General features: G+C 44.8%; 1 protein-coding gene across 1 annotated transcript; it reads left to right on the forward strand.

Moving 5' to 3' along the window:
- The first annotated feature begins 7,573 nt into the window (after positions 1-7,573).
- On the forward strand, positions 7,574-16,942 carry perm1a (PPARGC1 and ESRR induced regulator, muscle 1a). The gene is made up of 4 exons (XM_066691005.1): positions 7,574-7,694; positions 8,721-12,539; positions 14,807-14,923; positions 15,304-16,942. Exons 2-4 carry the CDS (start codon positions 8,744-8,746, stop codon positions 15,387-15,389), a joined length of 3,999 nt encoding a protein of 1,332 aa, XP_066547102.1. The 5' UTR covers positions 7,574-7,694; positions 8,721-8,743; the 3' UTR covers positions 15,390-16,942.
- Positions 16,943-19,007: the final 2,065 nt, after the last annotated feature.

Genomic DNA, 19,007 nt, shown 5'->3' on the forward strand with positions numbered 1-19,007 from the left:
CGTGTTTTTAGCCACTGTTTGCTGTATTGTTTTCCTGCACCAAAGTGTTGTGTTTCCCTGGGCTGTCCCCCACTGGTCTCCCACAGAGTCTGCATGGCTGAAGTGGCTGCAGAGAGAGAGGGATAGAGAGAGAGAGAGAGAGAGAGACTGAAAAGCAGAGGAGTAGCAGGACTACATTCAGAACAATTACAACACTAAAATATCCGCATCCCCAGCACTGACCGATCAGTCTTGCTGAGGTAGCCCCTGCAGCTCTGATGTCATAGTACTATGACATCAAACCCAGCTCTGTGCTCGACAATGCTGAGGATCACAAAAGCTCATGCCACTCTCCTGCAATGTCTACAACAGGATTTCAATATTTCCTTAGAAAATAGATGTGCAATGAGTATTTGTTTCTCATTTGTTTCCATCAGAGTTATTCAAGCTGGGACTTGACACCACAGCAAGCTCTGGGGGTGAAAGGTTGATATCCCATTACTAATGCAGCACGTCGGGCCAGCCAGCAGAAGCATGAGGGCATAGCGGTCCACAGCATTACAGCCTCCTCACCACCCCTTCCTACTCACACTCACACAGATACACACACATACTCCCAGCTATCAGTGTATGAATCGATGACCTGATAAAAGGTTAAACTCAAGAGGTTGTGGGTTTCTGTTACACTCCGAGACCCCTGAGGGATTTAGCACTCCCTGAAGCACGCTGGTGTGCAACGGTCTGCTTAGCAGCATTTGCAAACACAACTCTGTAGGGGAGGTCCGATGCTGGTGAGCCGAGATTGGGACTGAAAGCTTTTCCGGGACGACTCTCAAATAGCCCAGTCTCTGTGTGTCTGTCTGCGCCACGATAATAGCACATGCCCCCCCACTGCCAAAAGAACTCTTGTTCATATCAGCCCGGCGCGAGCTGCATCACCCTGCCCAGGGGAACTGTCTCAGGCCTCTGAGTAATGTTTGTCTGAAGACGACAGCTCACGATCAGGGGGACTGCAGAAAAATAACCACACGAGAGCCGCAATGTCTGGGCATGCTGCGGGTCAGCCAGTAGGCTTCTCCCTGGACATTTTTCATTTCACACTGGACTGTGGACACGACTTAAAACGCGTGCGATGGTGTGTATATACTTGGCAGACTACCATCTAAACTTATGATAGTATTTCAGAGCTCTTCTCAGTGTCGTTTCAGTTAAATGCACCTCACTGTTGTTGAATTAAAGGGATAGAGACAGCGCACTTCATGAGGAGCTGGACCTAACCAGAACTCTGGCCTACCCGCCAATTGCAAAATTACGAACAAATAACCCATCTATCGCAGTTTATTTTCCAGTCAGAAGCCACTTTCATCTGCTTATAAATCACAACACTATGAGGAACAGGTCTGTGATTTGCGATTCAGAGTTCTGATTAGGTCAAGGCCAGTCATAATAAATTTTTTCTCCCCCCTAAAAAAAAATACTTGTGGAAACTATATGGAGGGTTTCTGCATTTCTTTAAAACAAGATGTATTATTATTATTATTATTATTATTATTATTATTATTATTATTATTATTATTATTATACTAAGCAAAAATATATATGCAACATGTAAAGTGTTGGTCCAATGTTTCATGAGGTGAAATGAAAGATCACAGAACTTTTCCATTCGCACAAAAAGCTTATTTCTCTAAAAGATTTTCACAAATTTGTTTACATCCCTGTTAGTGAGTGTTTCACCTTTCCCAATATAATCCATCCACCTGACAGCTGTGGCATATGAAGAAGCTGATTAAACAGCAGGATCATTACACAGGTGCACCTTGTGCTGGGGACAATAAAAGGCCACTCTAAAATGTGCAGTTTGCCACAGATGTCTCAGGTTTTGAGGGAGCGTGTGATTGGCTGCTGACTGCAGGAATGTCCACCAGAGCTGTTGCCAGAGAATCGAATGTTCATTTCTCTACCAAGTCGTCGTCGTTTTAGAGAATATGGCAATACATCCAATCAGCCTCACAACAGCAGACCACGTGTAACTACACCAGCCCAGGATCTCCATATCTGGCTTTTTCACCTGCTTGATCATCTGAGAACAGCCACCCGGACAGATGATGAAACTGTAGGTTTGCACAACTGAAGAATTTCTGCACAAACTGTCAGAAAGCGTCTCAGGGAAGCTCATCTGCAGTTCATCGTCCTCACCAGGGTCTTGACCTGACTGTAGCTCTGGTGGACATTCCTGCAGTCAGCAGTCAATCACACTCTCCCTCAAAACCTGAGTCTTGAAATCCATAGATTAGGGCCTTATGAATTCAATTGGCTGATTATATGAACTGTAACTGAGTAAAATCTTTGACATTGTTGCATGTTTCGTTTATATTTTTGTTCAGTATAATATTAATTTGTTAGCAGACATTCTTACCCAGAGTGAATTTCAGTTGCCACAAGAAACATTTTTCAAAGCATTACAAAATATATTAAACCCAATTAATGCAAAAAGACAGGCCCTCATCCTAGAGCACTGTGTGCCAAGGGGGGGCAGGCATAAGGATCATTACAGTAGTGACAGTGAAATTATTAAAGGTGCTAAAAACACATAAGTTATCAGGAGCAGAAAACATTTTTAATCAGTTATTTCAATAACAAAACTGCCTAAAAGCAAGAGTGCTGAGCTGCTCAGGCAGTGCTACAGGTACAGCCTGAACAGGTGTCTGGGGTGTGTCACAGGTTTTTAACAGTTTAGTGAGTTATAACTGCATACGTCAGACAGAGGACAAGACATACAGCTGTAGTCACAAGTAAGTTTGAAGATTTATTATTCCATCATGCACTTAGTGTCATAAACATTGAATTCTATAGAGCAGCCATTCTAAATTGACTCCCCCCTGTCTCTGTCCCTGTCCCTGTCCCTGTCCCCATCCCCCGTCCCCTGTACAGTTTCAACAGCCTCTGAAAATTATATGAGTGATAAATGCCAACAAAGTATATTCAACTCAATGAATGACTGAATAGCATTGATTCAAAAGAACGGAATATGGCTCCACCTGTATCAACCAGTGCTAACGCTGACCTGCCTGTCCAGCAGCCCATTGCCGTGGGCTGCAGAACAGCAGTCTGCAGGAGTGTGGAAACAAACCAAGAGGAGGCGGGAGCGCACAGCTAAGTGGACTCCACTGACGCAGCTCTTGTGCGCCATCTGCTGTAAAAGACTATTTTAATCAAGTTTTTTCTGCCAGTCCCACGGGGCAGTTCCCATGGGCTCCGGGCATCAGAGGCTTCCCTCAGTTCTCCTCGTCACGAGCCAAGAAACGCCCAGCCAGGCTGGCACCTTACTAGTACAGTGACGTTCATGAGGGCCTAGATCTCTCTGCATGGTGTATTATTATTGGAACACCAGTTTTCTGCAGTACAGAACAGTTTCATACAGAACAATAACAGTGCAGTAGAACTCTACTTCTTTTGCAATTTTTTTATGTGTGCATGTGTGTGTGTGTGTGTGTGTGTGTGTCATGGTCAATGCATTGCAGTTGCCCAACTATGTTCTGAAGCAAAATTGAGCAACCCCTTGTGTCTCCTGCCTTTCTTTGGCTCATGAAAGGTTGGCTTGAGAGAACCTGGGATTAAGTCTGCCAATCACAGCTCAGCCGGGAGAAGCCTTTTCAACCCTGGTGTACGGCGCAGCAAGCAGATTGAAGGTAAATGGGCCGTAGAGGCACATACTGCATGAGCTTTGGTTTTTGTCTACCGGATGATCTCACTCAGAGGTTTGTGCCTGGGGCTGAAAAACAACAATCCTCAATTGTCAGCATGTGCTAATCGCTGTCTGTACCCACAGGCACGGTGGCTGCGGACAGGTGGGCTGATACAGTCAGGATTAACTCAGGGCTGCAGTCTCTTGTTACGTTCTCCCCAGAAGTGTGGGCACTCTCACATTACCATACACCCACAACGCCCTCCCTGTTCCATAAGGGTAACAAAAGACCCAGAACTTTCTCAACAGCAGCAGCAAGTCAAGATAAATACATTTGAGCTATACCACACATTGCCAGGTAATGATGTAATGCAGTCATGACAGTAAAGACAGGCTTTAGCATACACTCATATCTGAAATATAGAATATACAGGTCTGAAGGCTGAAGCATGTTTCCATTCTGCAGAGACAGAGTTAGACATTTTCCAGCGTTTTCCAATGCAGACTGTAAGGAAAATATATATATTTTGGAAGACAATATTAACTTAATTTTGGCAGCATCATTTGTAACGTAATTGGTTGTTTGTTTTTGTTTGTGCAAGATGTTTCCTGAACTGCACCATCAAGCTTTCTGGTTGAGATATTTGTGACTAATGTATGTGTATGTGTGTGTGTGTGTGTGTGTATATATATATATAAATGTGTGTGTGTGTTGGTGTATAAACTGAGACTAATTTGATGTCCCATCTAAATAAACACCAGCTAAATAGTATTTAATTTTCCTGACAATGGATAGTTTCGGTCACATGACTCGGTAGTTTCACTCTAATGCTTCCCTGTTATTATCCAGCTGCACTGTAAATACATCACCTAATGACTGATGGGTGGGGGGTTGAACAGGGACACCGTGCCCAGAGACAGCATGGACATCGTGCCCAGAGACCACATGGACACCATGCCCAGAGACAGTTTGGCAGCAAATTATCAGCCATTGTTGGAGGATTTCTAAGCCTCAGACGGCACTGATAAACCGAATCGCCCTTCTGGACGTGAGCGGAATGATAATGAAGATGCCTTGACAGTGGCCCCCTGTTTGCGAGGCGGGAGCTTGTGCCAGGGGATGCCAGCGCGCGCTAATCTCTTTGTGCGAGTAAGATGTCTATCTGCCTGCTTCTAATTGCAACTGTTTGCAAAGATTTGTTTAATCAACACTGAATTGGCTGACGGGACACAGCAAAACAATTAGGCAATTGCTGTCGAATTAGTTTCTGTTAAATAGCCCACAGATTCCAATCTTAATCCTAAAGGCCAAGCAGTAAGGCCTTAATCCTCTTGGTTAAACCGTGATTCCTCAAGGAAATTAATTTGCTGACTGCTTTACCAGGTGCAGAAGTCACTGAAGAGCAGGCTGTGTTAATTGAGTTAATTTCGCAGGAGAATACGGCATGCACATTTAGATTCCGATACAGAATACAGAAAGACTTGAATTGTTCTGCAGAGACTTTCACTCAATTGATTTTTTACATGACTGAGTTTCTTGTTCTTATTTTTCTGCTCTGCAGACAGACAATATATAATCAGTATTCTGGAAATAATTATAGTTATAATAATAAAACATGGAAATGACACATTTGATAGATGTGATTAATAGATAGCAATAAATAAATAAACACATAATGTATTATGTAGCCATCTTCTGTAGCTGTTCACAGTATTCAGTCATTAGGGTAGTTTAGCATACAGGGTAGTGTCTGTATCTGTGTGTGTGTGTGTGTGTTTTGTAATCCAGCTGTTGACAAGAAATAAACATGATTATAGTAAACATTAGGAAAACTGTAAATCCCCCTAATCCAAATTCCTCTGGCTGGGGAGGGACGTAGCCTCAGCCAACACTGTGAGGCTGCAGTCACTAAGAGATCCTACACCGAAAATACCTATTGGGGTGCTGAGTGAAACTATTATTTTACAACTTCCAGTTGGGGTAACTGCAAAATATACATCTACACAGTACTGGTGTACATAAAGTGCAGAACCCCTAGGAGTGCAGTTTCCATATATATATGTGTGAATTCATACTAATATGTACATTTTATTTTTACACACACACACACGCACACACACACACACACATATACAGCCCTGAAAAAAATTAAGAGACCACTACACATTTTTCTTAAATCAGCATCTCTACATGTATGGCAGCCATTCCATTCCATTCGTATTTTTATTTGGAATTTGGGAGAAATGTTGTCAGTAGTTTATTGAATAAAACAAAAATGTTCATTTTACACAAACACATACACATACCAGAGAAACTGATAATTCTGCAGTGGTCTCTTAATTTTGTCCAGAGCTGTACATATGTCTGTGTGTGTGTGTGTGTGTAAAAATAAAATTACACATTAGTATGCATACACAAATTACTGTATGTAACGTAAATGTTATTTTCATCTGCAGCGTAAACTCTCACTCAATTAATTAACATTAATTAACGTTTGCAGACAGTAAGCCCCTCGATGACTTTAGTTGAAGCAGCACTACCCGATGTGAGCAACAGAGGGCATCAGCGGTGCACGCAGGGCTGATCGGAGGCAGCTGGCAGTAGCTGGAGGTCAAGTGATAGCACACGCTTCCCACCGGGTCCTCTGTGGGTCTCCACAGTGACTCCAACCCCAACACCCATTCCTCCTACCTGGTTTAACTAATTCAAGGTAAATGTCGGATTCAGTTAATCCGATAATTTAAGTCAGGCTATCTCCTATAGTAACTTACTCAGCTGGACTTTAAGCTTGCTTTGAAAAATCCAGACTTCTGTTCAGGACAGTTATCCTGAAAGTTATCTGGCTAACTCAGCTGGCCAGTTACAAGGAAAGGGGTCCTGATGTGCTTTTTTACAGGACAGACAAAGTTCTGATTTGGTCAAGGAGGACTCCAGGTGCAGGGCTTTGTCTTTTTTTTTTTCCAAGGTTCAGTGTCAGAAAATTAGGCAGATGTCACTGTAGAGGAGAAACCCTGAAAAAAAAAAATCTCGATGTTAGGAGTTAGAATAACCCCCGGCTTGGCTAAGGACTTCCAGAAGACGAGATACGTCAAAAGTCTGGATTCACCTTGGGCACACGTTTGCCTGAGTCACTGTGGGTTGGCACTGATGACTGAATGTAAGAATTGTGAGCTCTCTTTCTGAGAAAGCCAAACAACATCTGACTTTGAAGTGCTGCCTTTAAACACCCTGGAGGAGCCTTGTGCTGTAATATTTGTTTCTGTGTCTGTGTAGGTCTCTGATGAATTCCCTCCTATTGCCCAGGGTGTCAGAGAAGAAGATGCCCTCATAAGTCTGTTTCTTTCTTTGTAAATTCTCAAGCAATAACTTGTTTAACGTGAACTTATTCCAGCTGGTTAAATGCAAGTCAATGTGAACCCTAAGCATATATTGTATTATATTGTATTATTTATATGAATATATAATTTACATTTTTAATAGGAGTAGCTGTAGAGGTTGACCTAATGTCAGTAATGGTAACAGCACTATATATCGTGTATTTTACAGAAACACAAGAACTGAGTCTCGAAAACAGTCTCGAAGACGGTTGTAACAAACAACAGCACATATTGCAATTCATAGGCTGATCATGATCAATATTCCCTAGGTAAGTGTTGCTGGAAGTTAATCACAAAAACAATAATAATAAAAAAAATGATAATAATAATAATAATAATAATAATAATAATAATAATAATAACAGGAGCAGTAAAGCTGCAATCCAGGTCAGTGTCTGCCTGCCGCGCAGTAGGGACTCCATTTAAGGTCCTTGAAACGCAATAGCTGTCTTGGCTCAGGGGCTGCGAACACACAGGCACTCTCCGTGTGACCAGAAACTCTGCTCTATTTATAACAAAGTCAATGGGACGGCTTCACTTTATTGGGCCGAAGGACAGGCTGTGGAGGACACAGCTTGCCGTGTGTCTCCAATGCTGCAGGGCTGCGGATCAGGGTGAGCACCGCCGGCCAGGAGTCGAGCTGAGCCAGGTAACGCTCTCGCTCTCTCTCGTTTTAGCTCCGTGTCATTTCTGATTATCCACACAGCCGTCAGGACTCAACGTTGAGCCCCAGAGTTTAGACCTTCAGTGTAACAGGACTGCTGCTATCTGGCATGATGTGTTTATTATGTCTCAGAGATCAGGGGTCTGGGAATCAGGCTGTATGTGTCTGTGTGTGGGGGAAGACTTGTGCTCCAAAACACATTTCTGCTACACCATTTTTGTAGTTGTGAAATATTTCTAGGACCTTAAGTGTGACAGAACAGAAATGAAGGGGACTGTTTTGACATGTAATAGTCCATGGGAATTATCCAGTTATAAAATGTGATGCAAAACGTGCATGGGTTGTGGGAAGTTGGACAAAGAAACTGCAATTATATTATAAACAGATTCAATGGAAATAAGATACGAAGAAAAAAAAATCCCTGATTAAATGAAGAGAATGCATGAACATGTTATAAAATTCCATTAAAAGGTTACGTCATGGCAGGCATTGCTATTTGAGGATTGTGTGTGTGTGTTTTCTTCTTTTATTTTTTTTAAGTTTCCATTTTGCTAGCTCAAGTTCAGACTCATTTGGCCTAGCACACGTCATCTGTAGTGAGTGGCATCAGCTGAGAGACCGGGCTCTCGGTCATGTGAGAGGATTTTCCTAGAAGGAAGGATCACAACCACTGCCTACTTTCGGACACTTAGCATACCATCCAGGCTTTTTTATTTTTTTGTAATTTTTATGTAATTCTCTGGTGCCCTTTTCTTCTCAAGGAAAGAAAGGCTCCTATCTGTGTCTGTCTGTTTGTTTTTTATCAGTGTTCAGAACAAAAACTGAAATTCACACTACATTTTTAATTATCTGATTTAGGTCAAAAGATTCCACCACTGTGAAATAAAAAAGAAAATCAGCCATGGATATGGTGAATGACAAGTTATTCTGAAAAATATATATATTCATGATTCAGTTTAAATAAATAACCTGCTGAGATTAAATTCACACCTAGATTTTGCACTTTTCCAGATACCGGAGTGTGTAGTGGCAACATGGATGATTTCGACTACAGTGTCCACATATCCGAGCAGGACTGGGATTCCTTCTTCCTGGAGTGTGAGGAGTGCGATCTCTCCCAGCCTGAGCTGGCAGGGTTAGACGACTCCTGCCTGAGTGATGTTGATGAACCAGTGCTGGAGCCTCCATCCAGCGGCTGGGGGGCACAAGCCCAACTTCAGCCGTTCTCACTAGAGACTGAACTGCCCCACTTCTCCATTTTCAGCCCTGTAGACTTCTCAGGGTCTCCCCTTGAGCTAGCCCATCCCTACCTCAGCAGTAGGTATGACACTGGTGCTCTGGAAGATGTCCTGTCGGGCAGTGAGGAGGAGGTGGACCTAGAATCAGTCAACAGGTTTATGGAGAAGCTGAAGACCTTAGCTGGTGGGGAGCAGCCTTCAGTACACAGCAAGGCCTGCCTGGGGACCCAGGTCGGCTTGACAGATGCGTCTTGTCCTGAAACAGCCAGAGAGACATGGCTGCAAGGGGGCGCCTGTGTCTCACCAGGCAAGATTTCCACTGGCACAGAGAGAGAGGCTTTGCTAACAATGTGGTCTGGGTCAGTGTTTCTGCAGGATAATAGCACAGACCGCAAAGAACCTGCCCAAACTGATGTGTCACGGAAACACACAGGAAGGGCAACAGTTCAGTGTGGGGATGTGCATGGATTATTCAGTGAGTTAGGCATCTGCAAACAAGTGACTGCAAGTAGTAAGCATGGGGATGAACGAAATGAACAGTCAGGGGAAGATTCTGGATTCTCTGACACCCCCAGGGAGTATACAGTACAGGAAGAGAAATGGACTACTGGACTGACGAGGAGTGAGTTTCTGGTGACAGTCCAGGAGGTGCAAGACACACCAGAGAGCCTTTTAAAGGATGGACCTGCAGGAAAAGCTTTTGGATCCTTAAGCACATGCAGTAAGGTAGTGTGTGGAACCATCGATGGAGAGATGCAAGAACAGCAGTATTGTGTGAGGCAGACTGTCATTGAGAGTGCAGAGGAAACTATAATTTCTGCAAGAGAAATGGCAGAGATTGCAGGAGATCAGCCTACGGAGGGGAAGGGGGCTATGCTCTGTGTCCTTGACCAGGACTCACCAAGGGGCTCTGAAGAGCTGCCAGGACAAGAAATCAGTGGGAAATCACCAAGCAAGAGACAGGGAACTGGGTCTTTAAGCATGGACTATTGTCAGGCAGGCACCAAAGAGGATTTTTCAAATTCCTTAAAAGAACATCCAAACCCAACTGGAATACCTGCTGTCAGTGGGGATGGGGAGTGTTCCTCAGCAACTGGAATGGTGCAAGAGCTGGCCAGCCAGCCAGCAGCCTCTGTATCAGCAGGAACAGCGGACCAAGGGGGGTGGGAGGCTCCTAATGTACTAAAACAAGAAATAGCTAAAGAGAGGGTCAACTTACACCAGCAGACTTCTCCCAGGGATTTTGCTTTGGCAGGCAGAGAGTCTGCTTCAGAGTGTTGCAGCTCCGCAGTCCTGCCTGTACCTGCATGGTCACCCCTTACTGACTACAGCAGCGGTTGCAAAGATCAGCGCCATCCAACAGAGGCAGAGCAGTCACTCAGAGAGAGCCTTGCAACACTCCAGCATGAAGATGTCTCTAGCCTTTGGCAAATGGAGAATGGGCACGGTGGATCGGCACATGCAGAAGATGGCAAAACTGAACGACATTTGGCATACCTGTGCATCGACAATGCGGATGAGGCGTGTGTGAGCACTGAGACAAGGGAATCAGAGTCTCTTCACCCCACCGCACTGAACGTGCAGCCAGACAGCCCACTTGATACTGTGACCATTGTGCGTGTTGGGTCGGGAGTAGTGGCTGTAGCAGATCCGCTGGGTCAGCTGAAATCACTTTATAACACAGTCTCAGGATGCACCGTCAGTGCGATAGATGAGCCACATAACACAGCCCCTGTCCTTCCCTCAAGTTCTGAAGTAGCTGAAGAAAGCTCTGCCCATTTGGCCACGAGTGACAGCTCATACGCGATGTCCGGCCACTCTGCTGCAAGGCTCCCCACACCTGAACAGGAGAGCAGGACAGAGTGTCACACAGACCAAAGCCTGCTCTTAATAAGCGAGGAAACAGCGCCGGCTGAGAGTTGTGATCTCTTCGGTGCTGCAGTGCTCCGCGACTCTGCATGGCCTCAAAACACTCCGGCTGTAGCTGACAATAACACCCAGAAGGACTCTTTGCTGCAGCTAGAATTCAGAACAGAGGGATTACCTCCCGGAGACAGTTTGCCGACAGGAGATCCTCACCAGGATCAGGCACAGCAGATTGTCCTGGAGCGCTGTGTGCCAGATGAGCTTGAACACAGTCACGATGCCATGGCTTGCGCTTTAGTAACAAACAGTGAAAGCAAAAGCAAAGCCTTGGATTGCATGCAGCCGCTTAACGCCCCCCAAGTTCACGTGATCTCAGATTTCTGGGAAGAAATGGAGAAGCTGACGATCAACGACATTTTATACATCAAGCTGATGGACAGTGGCCAGCAGCCCCAGGGCCCCTTCCTTCACGACGCCACCATGACAGACGTCTCGGACACCTCTGACTCTGGCTACTTCACACACCTGGAGGACTCACCTGACAAGCCTGACCTGTCCAGTGGAAATGATATCTCCATGTTTTCGGATTTCGAGGAGTTCTCCCAAACACAGGACTCCAGCACCGACCCCACCCTAGAGCCCCAGGACACTCCTGTGCAGACCAGCATGCAAGAGCTTTCATACCATAAAGGGGAGGTGTGGGAGGGTGAATCTGGGGAGATCCCCTCCATCTCCAGGTCTGAAGCTCCTTGTTTCCCAGGCAGCACCAGAACGAAGGGCATCAAGAAGATATACAAGAACGTAAGCGTGCAGGATTTGCGTGCTTTGGAAACTGAACCAGAACAAAGGCTCGTGTCAAGGTGTGTCTCTTTGCAGACAAGACTCTCTGAAGCAGAAGAAAGCTGCTCGTCCTTTGGGGACCCCCTAAACCCTGATGTTGATCATGTACACATTGGTGGGGAAAGTGAATCCTCTTCTAGAAGTGAAATTCCACCGCAGCCCTATTTCTCACCTGCAGCCGCAACGGAGAGCTACATGATTTCTGTACCTGAGATTTTCGAGTACTTGTTCGATGTGCAGGGAGCGACGGGTTCCGGCGTGTCTTTTGCCAACGAAGACGTGAGCAAGAAGTCCATTCCCGAGATGTATGACTATTTCTTTTCCGAATTTGAGACAGAGAGTTTTTTCTTCCCTATCATCCAGGGATCAGAAAGTGACCAGAACGAGCCTATTCCAATCTTCTCCTCTTCCTCCTGCTCCGATAAAGTTCTCCCGGTGCCGGAGGTGTATGATAGTTTTTTTGAAGGTGTTCCTGAAGCTGGAGTGGAGGACCAGGAAGACAGCGGGCCAATCCGCGTGGTGACACGTGTCGATCATTGCACCAGTACCCCCTCTGCCGTCTCTGGCCCTGACGCTTATGAGCACTTCTTCACTGACAGGGACCTGGACCAGAGCTTTTTCTGGAGAAACCTCATGTCTCTGAGAGGGAGACGCTTCCTGAGACGGACGGAAGGCACTGGGGATGGCCACCAATCCTCGTCTTCAGCAGCGGAGGACGGGAAGAAGGGATCTGTCTGCAGGAAAAAGGGTCCAGCCAAAGGCTGGGAGAAACGAGATGATGACTGCCCACCGATGGCACTCAGCTTCCTGAAAGAGCAGATTCTGAGACACCTGGAGGAGCAAGGGAAGAGAGGCACAGATTCTAGGACAGCGCTTGCCATGCCAAGTAAGCTACTGCCTGAATCCTAGTCTTTAGACACTCTGTTTTCATTACTATATGAAGTTTTTTTCAGGGTTAAACCCAATGTCAGAGGCTCCATGGTTTGACTGCAGTTCCACTAAGAATCTTCTATCATAATCATGTGACTTTTAAGTGGTCTAAACACATTTCATTATTATATATTTTAATAATACAAATTATTGCCAGTTCATAAAAGTATATAAGAAAACATTGTGTATTTCCTGTGTACCCTACTGCTGGCTACTTAAAAACTGAAAATCAGACCTAACTAATAACACACAAAGCACCCCAATCTCCAGCTCCAAATAAACAATTGGAAATGGTTAATGTAGTGCTTCAACTTTGATTTCGAGGTAATTACTAATATAGTCTCCTACGCATATACTGTGGCTCCAATAATGAGTCAATGCATTTCACTTAGGCTATGCTTTTCACACCCTCTAATAAGCATTTACTTGGAATCTGTCAATCTGTAAAGACAAACCTAGGGCGAAACTCATTCGACAGTTTCCAGCCTGCTTACACGGCGTAAGGGGTGTCTTTTTTTGTTACTGGATGAAAACAATGCCAGGACCAAAAACATGTGGTGCAGTGAGTCAAAAGTAACAGCGCATTCTTCTATGGAATGGAAAAAAACAACAACCTTCACAGACACATAAAAAGTAAAAACTGAAAAAAATGCGATTTTATCTGACGGGATTTTTTCCGCCCCATTCTATTCACAGGGAATACAGTGAGTTCTGCCTTTGCTTTGTTCTGCTTCTAGAACTCGCCAATGTTCCACAATCTGTGGAATGACTTATGTCATTCACACGTAGCCCCCTCTGCACATTCAACCGGACCCTGCAGCTGCATTGTTAGTGAGCAACTGGTCTAATCCAACAGGACGTTACCTGCTTTATTGACGGAGGTGCTCTAGTGGATGTGTGCCTTGCCTGGCTGTTTAGGTATTGAGTTTATTGGAGGAAATGACAAATAGACTAAAAAAAAAAAAAAAAAAAAAGCTGAGAAACTGATTGAGTTCCTTGGGGAGGCCCAGCAAAGATGTTGCAGTTACTTACAATTGCATTTTATTAATTGTTTTGTTTTGTATATTCTTTATTATTTGTCCTCTGCAACCCCTGTGTCATAAACATCTTTAAAAAGCACTGTTAAATTCAGATTATGGAAAGGGCCAAGCCCCAGATGAAGGGGGATATACACTGAATGTGCTTCACTCCTGATACCTAAACCTGTGTCTAGGGAGGATGTTATTATCCGTTTTACATTTATAACACAAAGTGTGTTTCATGCTCAGCTATGGACTTTAGCAAAGACTGATCTTGCTGAGGCAGCTTGGCTTGTGCTCAGTCTTCCTGTGTGGATCTGCAAGGCCTCCAGCCCAGACACTTCATTAACTGGAAAAGAATCTGACCTTGCTGCGTGAGAGTGCAGGAAGCTGCCTGGTTTATGATGCACCCGGGGTGAGGTGTCAGGCACGTCTGAGTCATTGTACGGTGGTGTGGGAGCTGGGGTCGTTGGAAGCAGGGGTTTAGCTCTGACCCTGGAAGCGACCTGCTGTCAGACTTCAGTGATGAAGAGTCTTAGCGAGACGTGTGCACTTCAGCCAGCAGCTCCAGGTCTCTGACACAGACCCTCAGCTCCAGTCAGCAGCAGAGACAGGATAGTGCGAAGGACAGCTCACAGGGAGGGCCGTCTGTCCCGCCCATTTTCCATTTTACAGCACCTTCATCCCCAGCTTAATTGGACTTCGTTGTGATGAATTTCATTATTAAGAAGGTGATTGCAGCTGCTGATTCAATGGATAAAAAATCAACAGTCACACTTGAGTAACCACCACACATGCAGAATGGGTTGCAATCCTTTAAAAAAAAAAAATCTGAAGATGCCGATGGGGACAGCACACCGTGTCCCCCTCCCTCCGGCACATAGCCTCCTGCTGCACATCCTTGTTGGTTTGTATCCTGCCTCATGTTAATTGTCCTTCCTTCCTGAGTTCTATTCTCATTTTGTTCCTGTTTTCTGTCTCTCTCCATCCCTCCTTTCGCTGCCTTCCTCCTCCCTTGAGCCCCTGAGCTTTACATTTGTTTTTTTACAACAAACATTTTTTTTCAGTAGGAATTATTATCAGATTATTCACCAGACATTTATCTTGATAATACTAGTATCTTGGAATCTGCTTTCCTTTTTCCATGCCAAACTGTGCTAAAACTGCCTTTCTTTTCTGGCCACCCTTTTTATTTCCCACATAGGAAAAGAGAGTTTTCTGCTGTCGGTGAACCAGTCTGATATGTGTTTAGTCTGCATTGCTTTTGCATCCTGGGTGCTGAAGTCATCTAATCCACAAGCTGCAGATGCCTGGAAAGCAGGTAGGTAACCCAAAACAAAACAATTTTGCCTAAGTTTCCCCCTGTAAAGTGTAGATAAAGAAAACAGATAAAGAAGGCCCTAACAGATCTTTACCGATTTTTCCTTAAAATGCCTTACAAATGAAAGAAAGCCAACATTAAAGCAAACAAAACTAAGTTATGTTGACAGCATTAAATGTGTTTTCTTTAAGGGGGTACTGCAGGCATTTACAAGATTCGTGTTATTCTTCAGTTCTTATTGTTTCCTTAACATTTTTAACCCCCCCCCCCCAAAAAAAAAGCAATTGTAGGTTTTGCCAAGATGTTTTCCATTTTGCAAGTATACACAAGCCGCTGAATTTCTGCTCATGGAAATAACTTTCTCTCTAAATATTATTCAGCTTTATTGGCAAACGTCAGCGCTATCTCAGCCATACGATACCTGAGAAGGTATGTCAAGAAGGGCAAGCCAGCAGATGTGCCGTGAAATGAACCTCTGCAAACCATCCCACCGGCAAGAACAGCTACCAGGATGTGCCAGCTGGCTCTCTGGGACTAGGCCTTAGTTTTAACCCAGAAGAAAAAATGATGCATACTGTGTTTGGAAGGAAATATTTAAATCGATGTAAATAATATTAGATGAGAGTGAAATCCCATTGTTCCGGTGTTGTAATTTAAAGTATCTGTGATAATAGAAGCCATGGATAACACAGTGTTGCTGGATGTTTGTAGACTTCTAGTTCCTGTACATAAAATATGATCTTGCCATCACAGAGTAAAACAACAACAACATGAAAAAACAGAGGTAAATAAATCTGGAATACCATGTGTATAACAGCAGTGTATACATGAACTGAGCTTTGAATATCCCAACAAATCTAATGTATAAAAATTGTAAAACACACACACAAATATATATATATATATATATATATATATATATATATATATATATATATATATATATATATATATATATATATACATATTTTTTTCTTATACAGGGAATGGTATGTGTTCACAGAATAAGTAGGTGTGTCTTGATTGTAAAGTGTGTGGCAAGGGAGTGAGACCCAGGCTAGGCCGGGGATCCAGGTGTGCAGCCCAGCTTTCTTCAAACCCAGTTCCTTGAGGGCCTGGGGTGTCTTCGGGTTTTCATTCCACCTGTGATCTTACGTTCGTAATCGAACCAAATTATTCACTTAAGGGCACCTGTATGTATCCCCTATCCCAGGTGTATGGCAGGCGACCATATAAAGAAACCTGTCTATATAACCTGCTGGACTGTGGCCCTGGAGGACTGGAATCATAGAATTCTGGTGTGTGTATGGATTTATCTGAAGGTTTCTTTTAAAAATAAAATAAAGAAAGAAAGAATCTTGAGGGAAGGGGTTTGAAGTCTTGAGCTGAACTGAAGTCATGGAAGTGGAGGTGAGGGAATTTTAGTGTCTTCTCAGCCCCTGGTCCCAGAGGACTGCTGTGTAATTTGGGTTTTTGTTCCAGCTGACTTATTGAAAAAGGTCCAATTAAGCAATGATGGTTTAATTTAGGGTTCAATTTAATAATTAAGAGTCCTGCTGGAACAAGAACCCACCCCTTCACCTCTATGCATCACTTCAGGGTAAGACACTCTGCTGTTTTTATTAAATGGGTCCAATTGATTTTTCAAACAAGGTGTCAAAATTAGGTAAACTTACCGTAATTAATTAGATATGAAATAAGTGGCTGAGATCTATGCTATGGTACATTGTAGATTTATTTTCACCCATTTATTGTGTTAAAATGCTAAGTATATATATAAACTGAACATGAAGGAAGAAAGAAAGAAAGAAAGAAAGAGAAAAGCGTGTGAAAATATCTAAAATATTTTAAAAAACTGCAGCAGCTTTAGTGTATCAGTGAGTGACTCATAGATGCTTTTTTATCTCAATTAATTAATCTATTTTTCTTTGTATATGAGTGTCTAGAAATGTGATGGATGTTGTGTTGATTTTGTGAAATGTAATGTGTTACAGTGTCCAATAAAACAGACAAACCATATATTTGTTCTCTCTTTCTCTCTCTCTCTCTCTCTCTCTCTCTCTCTCTCTCTCTCTCTGTCTCACCTTGTTAGCCCTGATGTTGTGGCTCCAGGGATGAGGATGTCTGGCTGTCACTCTCAGGTGATACCTATGCTGCCAGTAGGGGGCAGGCCGGTACTATCTAACTGATCTTCAAAACTATGTGCTGTAACTACTGTTCTGTACCCTGCTTTACAGTGCAAACCAGCCCCGCTCCTTAGAGATCCGCAGTCCCTCATAGGTGATCTCAATCAGCGACTAGAGACAGAGTGACGGTTAATTAACTAAGACTGCAGTTTTATTAGGCAGGGCTCATATGCACAGTTAGTGCTTCCATGTCGGCCCTCCTGCCACACTGACCGTGACACAGCCCAACAGGTGCATTCTGGGATAGACAGCGGTGCTGCTGGCGGCCGTGCGGGGACGCCTATGATTATTATTATTATTATTTTTATTTCTTGGCAGACGCCCTTATCCAGGGCGACTTACAACATAAGTGCAAAAATACAGAGAAGTACAAGGCATCAATCATTACAAATTCAGCTTAGCTAAAACATAGCAATTCAAAATAATACATTTTACATAGTACAAAATAATACATTATTCAGAATAATACATAACAAGCTGAAGTGCTATCTAGCAGGGATAGAGGACTAATATTACAAGTGCTGTCGGAAGAGATGCATCTTGAGTAAGCGCCGGAATGAGGTCAAGGACTCTGCTGTTTTGACTTCGGTGGGCGGGTCGTTCCACCACTTAGGGCCCAGAGATGAGAAGGAGCGGCTCTGGAGGAAGGAGAGTGGAGAGGAGGTAGAGTTAGCCTTCTGGCACTGGAGGAGCACAGTGATCTGGATGGGATGTATGGAGAGACGAGTGACTGAAGGTAGCTTGGTGCAGTGTGGTCGAGACAGCGGTAGGTGAGGGTCAATGTCTTGAACTGAATGCGTGCCGCTATCGGGAGCCAGTGGAGGGAGCGGAGCAGTGGAGTAGCGTGTGCGAATCGTGGCAGAGAGACACCAGGCGAGCCGCAGAGTTCTGGATGAGCTGGAGCGGCGGGTAATGGATGCAGGCAGGCCGGCCAGGAGGGAGTTGCTGTAGTGCAGGCAGGAGAGGACCAGTGACTGGACGAGCAGCTGAGTTGAGTAGTCGGTGAGGAAGGGACGGATCCGGCATATGTTGCTCAGGAAGAATCTGCAGGTGCGCGTCAGCGTGGTGATGTGCTGGGAGTAGGAGAGCACAGGATCGAGGGTGACTCCTAGATTTTTAGCGGAAGAAGAAGGAGAGAGTGTGGTGGATTCCACGGGGATCGAGATGGGGAGGTCAGCAGAAGGTGAGGAAGAGTGGGGGAAAAAGAGGAGATCTGATTTGGAGAGGTTGAGCTTGAGGTGGTGCGAGTGCATCCAGGCGGAAATAGCAGACAAGCAGGAAGAGATGCGTGAGGGGATGACAGGGTCAGAAGAGGGAAAAGACAGGAAGATCTGGGCATCATCAGTGTAGAAGTGTTAGGAGAAGCCATGGGAAGCGATGAGGGGGCCCAGGGAGCGAGTATAGAGAGAGAACAGGAGCGGGCCCAGGACGGAGCCTTGGGGAACGCCTGTGAGGAGAGGTTGGGGGTGGATGAGGAGCCTCGCCCTGTCACTTGCTAGGACTGGTCGCTGAGGTAGGAGGAGAACCAGGTGAGAGCAGTCCCAGAGATCCCAAGGTCAGCGAGGCAGGAGAGGAGGATGGAGTGATCGACGGTGTCAAATGCTGCAGAGAGGTCAAGGAGGATGAGGACTGAGGAGAGGGAAGCCGCCCGAGCACGGCTGAGGGAGTCAGTGACAGCCAGCAGAGCCGTTTCTGTGGAGTGAGCTGTGCGGAAGCCGGATTGCAGAGGATCAAGGAGTGAGTGTTGGGACACAAAGTCCGAGAGCTGACGGTGGACCGCCCGCTCGAGAGTCTTGGAGAGGAAGGGAAGTAGGGAGACAGGGCGGTAGTTCTGAGGAGAGGTGGCATCTTGGAGGAGAAGAAGGAGGCGAAATCATCAGCAGTGAGAGATGAGGGAG

Source organism: Amia ocellicauda, chromosome 18 (assembly GCF_036373705.1).
Source record: "Amia ocellicauda isolate fAmiCal2 chromosome 18, fAmiCal2.hap1, whole genome shotgun sequence".
Lineage (NCBI taxonomy): Eukaryota > Metazoa > Chordata > Actinopteri > Amiiformes > Amiidae > Amia > Amia ocellicauda.

Coding starts and splice junctions, on each gene's coding strand:
- perm1a (XM_066691005.1), top strand. CDS start 8,744: ATGGATGATTTCGACTACAGTGTCCACATATCCGAGCAGGACTGGGAT. Junction 12,540..14,806: donor GACAGCGCTTGCCATGCCAA/GTAAGCTACTGC, acceptor TTTCCCACATAG/GAAAAGAGAGTTTTCTGCTG. Junction 14,924..15,303: donor TGCAGATGCCTGGAAAGCAG/GTAGGTAACCCA, acceptor AATATTATTCAG/CTTTATTGGCAAACGTCAGC.